Source organism: Pecten maximus, chromosome 3 (genome assembly GCF_902652985.1).
Source record: "Pecten maximus chromosome 3, xPecMax1.1, whole genome shotgun sequence".
In the NCBI taxonomy this organism is placed as follows: Eukaryota; Metazoa; Mollusca; class Bivalvia; order Pectinida; family Pectinidae; genus Pecten; species Pecten maximus.
The window spans coordinates 6968410-6984584 of NC_047017.1; the positions used below are offsets into that span (position 1 = coordinate 6968410).

A 16175-nucleotide genomic window follows, 5' to 3' on the forward strand; every position below is an offset into this window, starting at 1 on the left:
ATTTTGGCCGAAAACCCTGCAACAAATTATTAGGTCGACAAAACCTTTAAAGGCCTCTTGACATAGCATTGGTCACAATGTACAAAATGCAATATTTTCTTTTGGGAATTCATATCCGAATTATCGTTTACTCACATTTCGACCAACTATCCAACAAGTGCAACAGACAGTCTTACCTTCATACTCGAGAAGACCATCGCCATCTTTGTCGGCAACCTCTAATAACTCATCGACCTCCTCAATTGAAGCATCTGCTTCCTCTAAACTGGTCAGAACGTATCTCATCTCATCCACGTGAATGAAGCCTTGACCGTCACGGTCAAAAACCCGCCATGCTTGTCTGACCTCCTCCGCGTCATCGATGGTATCAATCTTCCGTTTCATCATGTTCACAAACTCCAAAAACTCGATGGTACCACTACCTACAAGGTTAGGATACAGCGTGATATTTACTCAACATCATCATCTTTTGTAATGTTGAATTGTGGTTTTACTTCATTATGTCAAGTAATTGTGATTCACCTAAACGAAAATTGCATTGTTTGTGTTTTGGTATTGGTGACTTGTCCTTATGGTTTTAAAATGGCACAAGATTGATTGAAGTCAAATTGTATCAGTACTGCGAAAGCAATTGTTTATGTTATCAAATATAATTTGAATGCAACTTGCAATTGTGTGCTATAAACATAATGAAAAGTGATCAAATAAGTTGAAGAACAACACATCATAATATATTGCAATAAATGAATGCACATGTATCTGTGAATGGGACGACGAAATCTTACCATCAGCGTCTACCTCGTTGATCATTTCCTGTACCTCGGCGTCAGTCGGGTTCTGACCTAGTGACCTCATCACTGTCCCTAATTCCTTGAGCGATACGATTCCATCGCCATTTTTGTCAAATACATTAAACGCTTCTCGTATTTCTAGGAGGAAAAAAGAAACATTGTTAACTTGATATCTTTGTTAGGGAGGACTTCATACGCTATCTTATACATTAAACCAGTGACCCATGTTATAGTTAAGGATGTATGTTACCTTACATATTATATATATACCTGTGCTTTGTGTTAGAGTTAAGGATATATGCTACCTTACATATTATATATATACCTGTGCTTTGTGTTAGAGTTAAGGTTATATGCTACCTTACATATTTACATGTGATTTGTGTTAGAGTTAAGGATATATGCTACCTAACACATTATACCTGTGATTTGTGTTAGAGTTAAGGTTATATGCTACCTTACACATTTACCAGTGAGTTTTGTTAGAGTTAAGGATATATGTTACATTACATAATATACCTGTGAATCATGTTAGTGTTACGGCTGTGTGCTACCTTAAACATTATATCTATGCCTATGAATAAATCATTTTGAGATACTGACGACAGTTTACAGGTTTGTGGAAGGTAGCTTACATCTAATAGGTATAAACAAAACTTACAAATGTTGTTGTTGTTATTGTTGTTGTTGTTGTGTTGTTGTTGTTGTTGTTGTTGTTGTTGTTGTTGTTGTTTAGATCAGAATTACCACATATACAATGTAAGTTTATTATCTCATAAAGTGTCTATATGGATTAGCAGATGGCATTGTAAATTGCCCAGAGGAGTCCATCAGCAGACCGAGTGTGTCCCCGGAGACTCATAACACACTCAGCTGAATATCTTATCTAACTATCAGTACTCCACGTCGTATTTCACATAGAGGTATACAAGTCGATATATTATATAATGTCGTTAAGTAGCTGTGTGGCTGTATAGGGGTGTGGGGTGGGGTGGGGGTGGGGGTGGGGGGGGGGGGGGGGGGGGGGGGCAAGTGGTGGCTACAAACGGACATAATAAGGATCAATATATATTTATGCTAATTATATAATACCTTGTTATCAATATCACAAAATTTAGATTAGTTAATGCATAATGTAATCAAGATTTTCATGAAAATACACACTGTATCAAAGAATATAACAATAATGAAGTATATACCAAGACAACAGTTAACATTTTAATGAACAAGTTCAAAAATAACATCAAACACTTAAACAAACACACACACACACACACAAATGCTTATAAAAAAAGTACACACCTACACACAGAACAAACAAACACACACACAAACATACACAAACATTGAAACAAAAGAGTACACAAATACACAGACACTTAAACACACAAACAAACAAATACACACATTCAAATTTATTTTGGTTATTGTGCTTATTGTGCAAATTAATGTGAAAAGAAAACTTACACATTTTGAAACACTTATCAATATTTCGAACAGAAATAAAGATGTCTTTGTTCAAAAATTTTACTGCAATGTTTATTTATAGCATATATAAATTTATTTTACGTCGCTTTCGTATGATTCCAGTCCTTATGAATTGTTGATATAAAGTGTTCAAATACTCAAAAGTACAACACGTGATCATAGTAGGGGTATTTCTTAAACGACATCTGTTCATTTCTATAATGGAAATCATCCTATAACAATATGTAATTAAGTCTATCAACCTAAACAATAACCGGTAATTAATACCAATAATTGACAACCACGTGAGTAAGTTTGCACTATTAGGCGTGTAAGCACGAAACGTGGACTGTAATTAGCTATTGAAAATGATCGTCGAGTCGACATCGACCCGACACATTCGGTTTACAATAGCCATTCTATCATACCTTTAATTCAGTACAGGCAATATATCTCGTTAATGACAGTTTGCACCTGTATAACAATGCTTGATTCGCCACGGTGGCCATCTCGTCCAGGTTGTTAAAATTATTACTATTTGATTTATACTTTGTCCTATTATATTCATTTATCAAACATATAATATGTCTACTGTCTTTTATTAAATATTTCATAATTTCATTTCGTAAATAAACCTTTAAGTAACGGCACTGTTGAAATATATTACAAAAAGATACAAAATGTTTCCAAAATCCTGATACGTATAGATACAGTTAAAGGAAATCTATACGAGAGGTAATTTCATATGTAAAGGTAGCGAAACACGTGACGTCATTAATGTCCGTGTATTTACAGGATCATAAACGCAGAAGGAATAATGAAATAAGAGTTATGGATGGCCTATCGTTTACCACAATATGTCTTAATGAATAACATCTATGATTCATAAGTGATGTAAAGACTTTTATATGTTTACAAGTGGGAAATAGGAGCCAAACGTATAAAATTATTTCAGACCTAAAGAGAAAATATGACAATTAACTATATTAAACAACACCGTAATTGATGAGGCGTGAGGATATATCTTCTTACAATTGCCAAATTTCATTGCTCTCTTTGTTATTTTGCCCCTTAGATCTCGTGGCAATGACATAAGGGGGTGGCATAGCTGCAATATCATATTGAGTTAGTGTAAAATATATTTCACTGGTATATTATATATGAAACGTCCGAGACCCAATTCATTTAAGCGCTGTGTGATATTGAAGTATCGGTGACGTCAGAACTATAAAATGGTTCACTGTTCACAGCTATTTGGCAGATATTCCTAACCTTACAGTCCGTATGGATGTACTATTTATGAACAGTTGATTGGGAATATATACAAAGTCCCTTGTTGTGTATTCCTAAGATCTATCTACGTAAGACAAAGGAACAGTCCATTTGATAGTATATCAAACATGTATAAGACTGTGAAGGTCATGCAATGTTCAAATGGAATCGATTCGCCCAGAAAGCCAAATTACTTCATGTTCATTAGGATTTCTGTGTTGTAATCAGGCCTATTGTCTGGCCACACTATTTTGCATGAAGGTTATATTTAAAATGTTCATATATCTTTATGTGAGTAATGAAATATAACTTATTTTAATCACGAAACATGTTTATCAGTTACAGACTTGATTTAAATCTAGATAAAATCAATATCTAACATAGCGAAAGCTTAATACATGCGGATTCATTTGAGAGTGCAGAATAAATTCCAAACCGTGAACGATTAACACTCAGATAAAAAGATCACTTTATAAATTTTGAATGACAACCTCAGTTTAATCTGATCCATCTTAATTCGATATTAATACTGTCAGTTAATCAAAGTGTGACGTGGCACTTATCTACCTAAAACATTCAGCGTTAAAGATATTTTGAAAAATAAAGTATGTAAGTGAAACGCGAACGATCAATTTTTCATAATGCTATTAAGCTAGGCGCGATTAAAATGTTATCGCGAATAATTAAAGTAGGGTAGTTTGAGAAAAGATGATTGCAAGATTAAAATGGATATTTTATATTATATGCGTTAAATCTACGATATTAAAATTGATTCCAATCTATTGCTGTAATGAAAATCCCTAAAGTCGATCCAGATGTAATTATAAATCTATTGAATATTCCCGGAAGGACAAACCTCAAATAGTGATACACTCATAATATATGATATTGATAATAGCCGAATTTTGTTTCAGTGGCAAGCTGTGATGCGTACCACAACATAACACTATCTACATGGTGCGGAGATTACAAAATACCAACATGTGATTGATCACCATGGTTTAATTTCGTGCGATTTTAATGTTAGCTATAAATGTGGGGGTTATTAACAGCTGGGGGTGATAGCTATCAATCTCTTACCCGCTACCTGTTCTTCTGTCAGACTCTGCAGCGCCGCAAGCTTGGCCTGAAACATAGGTGTGTCTTAATATCAAACAAACTTGTATATTCTCTTTGCTTTTTTTCTCTCTTTATGTTGAATTCTGTGTACCTGAAGATAAGAGTCACATACATCAAGTAGTTATAAAACACATCGTGAAACATCAACGTCCAATAAAGTGTTACAAGAAATGAGAAATAAAAACGCAATCGTTTTTGCTGTTTCATATGTATCCACATTCCAAGAGTGCATGTTCGTGGAGAATTTTGAAAGTCTGAAAGTATAAACAATTCTGTCATACGGTACAGCGTCAACTGGCCGGGTAATACATTAAGAACCTATACAAGGTCAAACGGTGGTCCTAACAGTTTAGTAATATTATACTGTTGAAAAGGGTCATATGGTAGTCTTAAAAGCTTAGTAATATTATACTTTTATAAAGGACCACACGGTAGTCATCACACTTAGTAATAGTATACTGTTATACAGGGTCATACGGTAGACTTCCTAGCTTAGTGATATTATATTGTTATACAGGGCCACACGGTAGTCTTCACAGCTTAGTAATATTATACTGTTGCACAGAGCCACACGGTAGTCTTTATAGCTTAGTAATATTATACTGGTATACAGGGCCACACGGTAGTTTTCACAGCTTAGTAATATTATACTGTTGCACAGGGCCACACGGTAGTCTTCACAGCTTAGTAATATTATACTGTTATACAGGGTCACACGGTAGTCTTCACAGCTTAGTGATATTATACTGTTATACAGGGTCACACGGTAGTCTTCACAGCTTAGTAATATTATACTGTTATACAGGGCCACACGGTAGTCTTCACAGCTTAGTAATATTATACTGGTATACAGGGCCACACGGTAGTCTTCACAGCTTAGTAATATTATACTGTTATACAGGGTCACACGGTAGTCTTCACAGCTTAGTGATATTATACTGTTATACAGGGCCACACGGTAGTCTTCACAGCTTAGTAATATTATACTGTTATACAGGGCCACACGGTAGTCTTCACACCTTAGTAATATCATACTGTTATACAGGGTCATACGGTAGTCTTCATAGCTTAGTAATATTATACTGTTATACAGGGCCACACGGTAGTCTTCACAGCTTAGTGATATTATACTGTTATACAGAGTCACACGGTAGTCTTCACACCTTAGTAATAGTATACTGTTATACAGGGTCATACGGTAGTCTTCATAGCTTAGTAATATTATACTGTTATACAGAGTCACACGGTAGTCTTCACACCTTAGTAATAGTATACTGTTATACAGGGTCATACGGTAGTCTTCACACCTTAGTAATAGTATACTGTTATACAGGGTCATACGGTAGTCTTCACACCTTAGTAATATTATACTGTTATACAGGGTCACACGGTAGTCTTCACAGCTTAGTAATATTATACTGTTATACAGGGTCACACGGTAGTCTTCATAGCTTAGTAATATTATACTGTTATACAGGGTCACACGGTAGTCTTCACAGCTTAGTAATATTATAATGTTATACAGGGCCACACGGTAGTCTTCACACCTTAGTAATAGTATACTGTTATACAGGGTCATACGGTAGTCTTCATAGCTTAGTAATATTATACTGTTATACAGGGCCACACGGTAGTCTTCACAGCTCAGTAATATTATACTGTTATACAGGGTCACACGGTAGTCTTCACAGCTTAGTGATATTATACTGTTATACAGAGTCACACGGTAGTCTTCACACCTTAGTAATAGTATACTGTTATACAGGGTCATACGGTAGTCTTCACACCTTAGTAATAGTATACTGTTATACAGGGTCATACGGTAGTCTTCACACCTTAGTAATATTATACTGTTATACAGGGCCACACGGTAGTCTTAACGGCTTAGTAATATTATACTGTTATACAGGGCCACACGGTAGTCTTCACAGCTCAGTAATATTACACTGTTATACAGGGCCACACGGTAGTCTTCACAGCTTAGTAATATTATACTGTTATACAGGGTCATACGGTAGTCTTCACAACTTAGTAATATTATACTGTTATACACGGCCACACAGTAGTCTTTATAGTTTAGTAATATTATACTGTTGAAAAAGGTCATACGGTAGTCTTCACAGCTCAGTAATATTATACTGTTATACAGGGCCACACGGTTGTCTTCACAGCTTAGTAATATTATACTGTTATATAGGGTCACACGGTAGTCTTCACAGCTTAGTAATATTATACTGTTATACAGGGCCACACGGTAGTCTTAACGGCTTAGAAGTATTATACTGTTATACAGGGCCACACGGTAGTCTTCAGAGCTCAGTAATATTATACTGTTATACAGGGTCACACGGTAGTCTTAACGGCTTAGTAATATTATACTGTTATACAGGGCCACACGGTAGTCTTCACACCTTAGTAATATTATACTGTTATACAGGGTCACACGGTAGTCTTAACGGCTTAGTAATATTATACTGTTATACAGGGTCACACGGTAGTCTTTATAGCTTAGTAATATTATACTGTTATACAGGGCCACACGGTAGTCTTCACAGCTTAGTAATGTTATACTGTTATACAGGGCCACACGGTAGTCTTCACAGCTTAGTAATGTTATACTGTTATACAGGGCCACACGGTAGTCTTCAGAGCTCAGTAATATTATACTGTTATACAGGGTCACACGGTAGTCTTAACGGCTTAGTAATATTATACTGTTATACGGGGTCACACGGTAGTCTTCAGAGCTCAGTAATATTATACTGTTATACAGGGTCACACGGTAGTCTTAACGGCTTAGTAATATTATACTGTTATACAGGGTCACACGGTAGTCTTTATAGCTTAGTAATATTATACTGTTATACAGGGCCACACGGTAGTCTTCACAGCTTAGTAATGTTATACTGTTATACAGGGCCACACGGTAGTCTTCACAGCTTAGTAACATTATACTGTTATACAGGGCCACACGGTAGTCTTCATAGCTTAGTAACATTATACTGTTATACAGGGCCACACGGTAGTCTTCATAGCTTAGTAACATTATACTGTTATACAGGGCCACACGGTAGTCTTCACAGCTTAGTAATATTATACTGGTATACAGGGCCACACGGTAGTCTTCACAGCTCAGTGATATTATACTGTTATACAGGGTCATACGGTAGTCTTCACAGCTTAGTAATATTATACTGGTATACAGGGCCACACGGTAGTCTTCACAGCTTAGTAATATTATACTGGTATACAGGGCCACACGGTAGTCTTCACAGCTCAGTGATATTATACTGTTATACAGGGCCACACGGTAGTCTTCACAGCTTAGTAATATTATACTGGTATACAGGGCCACACGGTAGTCTTCACAGCTCAGTGATATTATACTGTTATACAGGGCCACACGGTAGTCTTCACAGCTTAGTAATATTATACTGGTATACAGGGCCACACGGTAGTCTTCACAGTTTAGTAATGTTATACTGTTATACAGGGCCACACGGTAGTCTTCACAGCTTAGTAATATTATACTGTTGTACAGAGCCACACGGTAGTCTTCATAGCTTAGTAATATTATACTGTTATACAGGGCCACACGGTAGTCTTCACAGCTTAGTAATGTTATACTCTTATCCAGGGTCACACGGTAGTCTTCATAACTTAGTAATATTATACTGTTATACAGGGCCACACGGTAGTCTTCACAGCTTAGTAATGTTATACTCTTATCCAGGGTCACACGGTAGTCTTCATAACTTAGTAATATTATATTGTTATTTAGCGCCACACGGAAGTCTTCATAGCTTAGTAATATTATACTGTTATACAACGCCACACGGTAGTCTTCATAGCTTAGTAATATTATACTGTTATACAGGGTCACACGGTAGTCTTCACAGCTTAGTAATATTATACTGTTATACAGGGCCACACGGTAGTCTTCACAGCTTAGTAATATTATTCTGTTATACAGGGCCACACGGTAGTCTTCACAGCTTAGTAATATTATATTGTTATACAGGGCCACACGGTAGTCTTAACACCTTAGTAATATTATACTGTTAAACAGGGCCACACAGTAGTCTTCACAGCTTAGTAATATTATACTGTTATACAGGGCCACACGGTAGTCTTCATAGCTTAGTAATATTATACTGTTATACAGGGCCACACGGTAGTCTTCACAGCTTAGTAATACTATACTGTTATACCGGGTCACACCGTAGTCTTCACAGCTTAGTAATATTATACTGTTATACAGGGCCACACGGTAGTCTTCATAGCTTAGTAATATTATACTGTTATACAGGGCCACACGGTTGTCTTCACAGCTTAGTAATATTATACTGTTATACAGGGTCATACGGTAGTCTTCACAGCTTAGTAATATCATACTGTTATACAGGGCCACACGGTAGTCTTCACAGCTCAGTAATATTATACTGTTATACGGGGTCACACGGTAGTCTTCACAGCTTAGTAATATTATACTGGTATACAGGGCCACACGGTAGTCTTCACAGCTTAGTAATATTATACTGTTATACAGGGCCACACGGTAGTCTTCATAGCTTAGTGATATTATACTGTTATACAGGGCCACACGGTAGTCTTCACAGCTTAGTAATATTATACTGTTATACAGGGCCACACGGTAGTCTTCACAGCTTAGTAATATTATACTGTTATACAGGGTCACACGGTAGTCTTCACAGCTTAGTAATATTATACTGTTATACAGGGCCACACGGTAGTCTTCACAGCTTAGTGATATTATACTGTTATACAGGGTCACACGGTAGTCTTCACAGCTCAGTAATATTATACTGTTATACGGGGTCACACGGTAGTCTTCACAGCTTAGTAATATTATACTGTTATACAGGGCCACACGGTAGTCTTAACGGCTTAGTAATATTATACTGTTATACAGGGCCACACGGTAGTCTTCACACCTTAGTAATATTATACTGTTATACAGGGCCACACGGTAGTCTTCACACCTTAGTAATATTATACTGTTATATAGGGCCACACGGTAGTCTTCACAGCTTATTAATGTTATACTGTTATACAGGGTCATACGGTAGTCTTCACACCTTAGTAATATTATAATGTTATACAGGGTCATACGGTAGTCTTCACAGCTTAGTAATATTATACTGTTATACAGGGCCACACGGTAATCTTCACAGCTTAGTAATATTATAATGTTATACAGGGCCACACGGTAGTCTTCACAGCTTAGTAATATTATACTGTTATATAGGGTCATACGGTAGTCTTTATAGCTTAGTAATATTATACTGTTATACAGGGCCACACGGTAGTCTTCACAGCTTAGTAATATTATACTGTTATACAGGGTCACACGGTAGTCTTCACACCTTAATAATATTATACTCTTATACAGGGCCACACGGTAGTCTTCACAGCTTAGTAATATTATACTGTTATACAGGGTCACACGGTAGTCTTCACAGCTTAGTGGGTCACACGGTAGTCTTAATAGCTTAGTAATATTATACTGTTATACAGGGTCACACGGTAGTCTTCACAGCTTAGTGGGTCACACGGTAGTCTTAATAGCTTAGTGATATTATACTGTTATACAGGGCCACACGGTAGTCTTCACAACTTAGTGATATTATACTGTTATACAGGGCCACACGGTAGTCTTCATAGCTTAGTAATATTATACTGTTATACAGGGCCACACGGTAGTCTTCACACCTTAGTAATATTATACTGTTATACAGGGCCACACGGTAGTCTTCACACCTTAGTAATATTATACTGTTATACAGGGCCACACGGTAGTCTTCATAGCTTAGTAATATTATACTGTTATACAGGGCCACACGGTAGTCTTCACAGCTTAGTAATATTATACCGTTATACGGGGTCACACGGTAGTCTTCACAGCTCAGTAATAGTATACTGTTATACAGGGCCACACGGTTGTCTTCACAGCTTAGTAATATTATACTGTTATACAGGGCCACACGGTAGTCTTCACAGCTTAGTTATATTATACTGTTATACAGCGCCATACGGTAGTCTTCACAGCTCAGTAATAGTATACTGTTATACAGGGCCACACGGTAGTCTTAACAGCTTAGTAATGTTATACTGTTATACAGGGCCACACGGTAGTCTTCACACCTTAGTAATATTATACTGTTATACAGGGCCACACGGTAGTTTTCACAGTTTGATATTGTTATAGTACAGAAAACAAAAACTCTCAAAACCTCTACCGCAAACCTTTCATCGTCAAGGTTTGATATTTGGTGTCCGAGATTATATACAAATACAATATTTTCGGGTTACTCACATAAAACTTTAGAGTACTGCTAATTCAATGAAGGATCAGTGATGGGAGCAACGCTATACCGATTAAATCGCCCTTCTAGGTAAGATGGGTGGTACTAGGGGACACCATACAGATCATTAATCCTTCTGGGAAGGATGGGTGATGCTAGGAGAAACATGCAGTTAATTGACCCTTTTAGGAAGAGACAAAGATGCTTCGGGCATAGTAAGGGTCAGTGACGCCAGAGGCGCCATACAGTTGATTAACACTTCTAGGAGGGGCCACTGATACTAGGGGCACCATAAATTGTGACGCCCTTACAGAGAAAATCAGTGAAGTGATGCCAGGGGCACCATACAGTTTATTAACACTTCTAGGAAGGTTCTGTGAAGCTAGGGGCGCCATATGATTGTGTCGCCCTTCTAAAAAGAGTCATTGATGCTAAGAGCACCATACAATTGTGTCGGCCTGATAGAACGGGTCAGTATTGATGATTGGGGCATCATGCAATTGTTTCGTCCATCTGAGAAGGGTCATTAAGGGGTACCATACAATTATTTCGCTCTTTTAGGAAGAGTCAGTGATGCCAAGAACGCCATACAGTTAATTAATCCTTCTAGAAAGGGTCATTGATGCTAAGCGCACCATAGTTAGTTCACCATCATAGGAAGGGTCAGTGATGTTTGGGGCATCGCACAAATGTTTCGCCCATCTAGGAAGGGTCATCAATGAGGGGTACCATACAATTATTTCGCCCTTTTAGGGAGGGCAAGTGATGCTTGGGGCATAATAGCGATTTTGTCCTTCTCGGAAGGTTCAGTGGTGGTAGGGGCGCCATACAATTGTTTCACCCCTCTAGGAAGGGTCAGTGATGCAAGGGATACAATACAGTTATTACGCCCTGCTAGGAAGGGTCAGTGATTCTAAGGGCTAACGGTGAGGGAATTCAGAAGGAATGTTAGCAAATTTAATCAAGACTATGTTGATGTACTCTCTTTAATGCTGTAGAAGTTCTCGTTCATACATCTATTATCCCTACAACAGATCCATGACCCATGAGACCATTTCTACGCATCCGATAACTTCAAGACCTTATGCCCTGCTAGATATATCATTGTGCAATTTTATAGGGCAGACAATGAGTCTTTTTTCATTTTTCTTTCATATCGATCACATTATATCTGTTTATCTGTGATAAATTGCTAGGAAACGCATACGATATTAAACGAACAAATAACTGGGTCACAAGTGTTACTATGCTGGGAGACTGTAGGCTCCGATCTGTCTAATCTTAATATCTTATTGATGAGGCTGGTAACAGTCTGTTGCAGATATGATACAAATGTAACAGAGAAAACAACACGGCTGTTATATACTGCACTAATGATAAAGACAAATGGCTTCTTTTTGACGAAAATAGATACATTGAAATAAAGCAAATATATTTTCCCGTTTAATATCAAATTAATACAATTTCATCCTTATCGGGGAGAGTTTTTATTAAACCGCGAAAATTTAAACTATTTAACTAGGAAGTATTTTAGTAATGTAATATTTAGAGCATTTATTTTCGCCGATGAGTGTCCTCATCCGGGAGTAACTTGATTCGAAATAGTGTATCTTAGATATAAAATTAACATTTCCATCGAATGTTATTAATCATTTGATCAAAACTAAAATGCTGAAATATATTGGTTATCAATACTCCTCAGCAAAATGTGACAATGAGGCGATATATTGATATCAGAATTTTCAACAATATGTGACCGAGAAATATTATGTAGTTTAGTAATAGTTGTAGTACGTGTCTTAGATCCACTTAGAAAAAAGTTTAGCCTCTAGAACGTTGACATTGATTTAACTAGAAACTAGTGTAAGCAATAGAGCAGAAAACATAAATGTCCAAGTAGTCGACAAAAATTAAATTTATAACATTATATTTCAAAAGAAATGCTTTCACAGAAATCTTTGAGAGAGCCGTAAGGGGGTTTCTGTCCGATTGACGTCAAAGACAATGCGTACCAAGTACAAATACAAGTAATGTCATAACTTCAACAAGAGAACTGGGGCAATGTCAGGGAAAGGAGGGAACAAAACGATATCTTAAATACGCTATTCAAAATCAGTTTTGAAACAAAAGTGATGCATTTATTTTTCATTATATAACCCTGGAATGAATTGTTGATAATTCTGAACCTTCTTACCAAAGACGCAAAGGTACATGGTAACTAGATAGAGTTTAAATATATATATTACAATTCGCGTAATCGATTTGTCCTGCTGTGGATATTAGTTGATACGAGGGCAAAGTGGTATCGGTTCATTGCCAAAACAGCTGCCGAATTCACAAACGTAGCTACAATTCCGCCTGCTGCTATCTCTCTCGCCCTCTCGACTTCTATTAGATATTGTGAACGGCATCCAAATAGGAATCATGTAAAAGTACCTATTAATGGCCCATTTCGTGAGCGAATGCTACAGGTTTCCAAAAGAAACATGTCAAATTAGTTTCACTGAAATTGATATTCTGTCTTATTTCAGCCTATCTATATTTATTCTTATTGATTTGTTCTCCAAAAATCTGTCAAATTGTATTTGCCAAATAAATGACATCATTTACTTTCTGGAACTGCAGCGTATGAATGAATATAAATAAACTTGTAACATAGCTTTAAAGTATGATTTGATTCTGTTATAGAGATTAAACGAATTTAAGGGAAAATGAACTGAGAAAGTTCTTCATATTGGTTGTATGCAGTTTAAGTCCGCGTTAGTTTTACACAAATCGCCGAAACTAGCACACTGACGGTCTCTGAAAACCAGATTTTGTATACAACGCCTGTAATTTAAATGCCCGTTATTGACTACAAAGATGCTAATTAGGAAGAAGGTAATTAAATCCTGGAAATACATACCAGGTGTTCCTTGGTGCTCATGGCTGGAAGGCGAAGATCAATGAGAGAATGACCAGTGGTCGCAATTCTGTCCTGTAAAGTGACCAGCGAGGTGACCAGCGAGGTGACCGACGAAGCTGACCTGTCTGCTAGTAGAGGTGTGATGCTGTCAATGCAAGGCACAATTTTCGCATCAAATATTCATTAGACACGTGACAGGGCACCCGTCCAATATAACAGAAGTCCAAAAAAGTGTATATCTGGCAATAAAAATTATACAGTGATATGCATCATACGCAGATGCATTATACAAATGAATTGTCAAACCGCTTACAAATACCAGCTTCGTAAACGTTCCTGGCCACTGTTTTACTTCATCACAGTTTTCCCCAACATATTGATGTCTTATAAACAATGTATAGTGGTGTACACACTTCGTTACCCATCGGGGCCACTAAATACCATTATTCAGCCTCAGTAACATCGACTGACTTTACCGACTGGTTTAACAGTACCTATGAGAAATTGCATTGACACAAGACTGGATGCTCCAATAACAGACTGTTTGTATATGCTATTTCAACAACTCCTCCGAGAATTAGTCCACGGAATGTAAATGATGTCTGTCGGTTAAGATATATTATTTATCTACCTTCGTCCATGATATTTCCACGTGTCAATTTCTCTTTTGTTGTTTTTGGTGTCTTGAATGTCTTGAATGTCTTGAATGATTTCTACCGATTCTTACTTCCTTGTCTCGCTATTCGTCATTATAGACAGATATTCCACGACTGAATGGCTTACAGCACAGATGCAGGACAATGTTACCCAAATCAATATATAGATATGGACCAGTGGGCCGTGTGATCACAACGGCAATGCGCTTTATTATTTATAACAGTCAAAGCTTTGTCTATACATCTTCAACAAAACATGAGTTAATTTTAAAACAGACTATCGTAATATGATTTACTCTGCACTCTAGGGGCATCCATTGGATCTATTATTGAAACTTAGAAATAGAAAATGGAAACCAAGTACTTTGAAAGTCTCTCGAGTATGGGCACCTGTGAAATTTGAAAACAGTTACAGGTGGAATACCATTTCTTTCTTAATTGACACTACGCGTCTTGCTTTTACACGCAGACATCCATTTAGAGATACTATTGACTAAAGTGTAAACATTACTACTTCCATGGTGGATCTCAAAACATAAAATAGCGATTGGTTTCCTCTCAAATATGTCTTAGTTATACAAGGTCGTTTGCCGCCGACAAACATCAGAATTCTCGCAGATCGATACGCTTTGGACATTCAAGGGGTCTGTATTGCTTTCAGTTAACCCAATTCCACGTTTAAAGTGTTTTGTCTTGTGAGTCCGTCTGTTAGTGCAGTAAGTATATACCTGATATGTTCAGTGCACGATGATTGTCTATTGATCCACATGATTGCCATATTTTAGAGGAACTTTATTTTTGCTGGTTGAAAATGACAGAAAGTATGTATGGATGTCTTTATTCGTGGGTCCTTGATAGAATTCTCCGAGTTGACTAAAACACTTTTGAAATGTACTGTATTGCAATCTTTCAGACAGCAGTTTATTATAAGGATACCATATTCCTGGCTTTCAGTAACTTTGCTCATCTACATGTAGATAACCAACAAAAATTCCGCCTTAAACTTCTGACTATCATTAAATATCAAAGTAATGTTAATGTTTCAGTCGAATTGGCGAACTAATTAATGGATCGTGATTTTGATTTTGAAAAAAAAACATTGACAAGTTTTGAATACAACCTCATTTTCTATTAGAAAATGCTATATTGTCCGGTTATGTTGCTTGTATATACTGTAGCGGAACTGGATCGATCATCGGCGACCAGGTAGCTCAGTGTTAGAGTGTCCGTCTAGAGTTCAGAGGGTCCCGGGTTCGAACCCCGGTCTGGCTGCTACATGTTCTCCTTCTCCTATTACATAATTGGCGAGTTTGACTACCCCTTGTTTAAAGCATAAGGAGTATATCCGAACTTGTGGTCTTCGGGGGCGAAGACCTTGAAAAAGGAGGGAGGAATGTAACGGATCGGGACTGGGTCGAGCACCGGCGACCAGATAGCTCAGCGTTGGAGTGTCCGTCTACAGTTCGGAGGGTCCCGGGTTCGAACCCCGGTCTGGCTGCTACATGTTCTCCTTCTCCTTATACAATACAGCTCTGACCTTGACACATATTCTTCTATATCAAATGCGTATTTCGATGCAAATTATTTTAAAAGTGTAGAGTAAACAGTCAACTTTCTAGCTCAGACTAGCGGTATGTTC

The 16175-nt window shown here is 37.2% G+C and overlaps 1 protein-coding gene across 1 annotated transcript in view; it reads right to left on the reverse strand.

Moving 5' to 3' along the window:
- Positions 1-14635, reverse strand: part of LOC117324650 (calmodulin-A-like) — an 18114-nt gene extending 3479 nt beyond the window's left edge. Inside the window, exons 1-4 of the mRNA XM_033880582.1 lie at positions 13881-14635; positions 4611-4656; positions 786-929; positions 177-422 (exon numbers count right to left, since the gene is read on the reverse strand). Coding sequence (XP_033736473.1) covers positions 177-422; positions 786-929; positions 4611-4656; positions 13881-13901 — 457 coding nt within the window. The 5' untranslated portion in view covers positions 13902-14635. The remainder of the gene's footprint in view (positions 1-176; positions 423-785; positions 930-4610; positions 4657-13880) is intronic.
- Positions 14636-16175: the final 1540 nt, after the last annotated feature.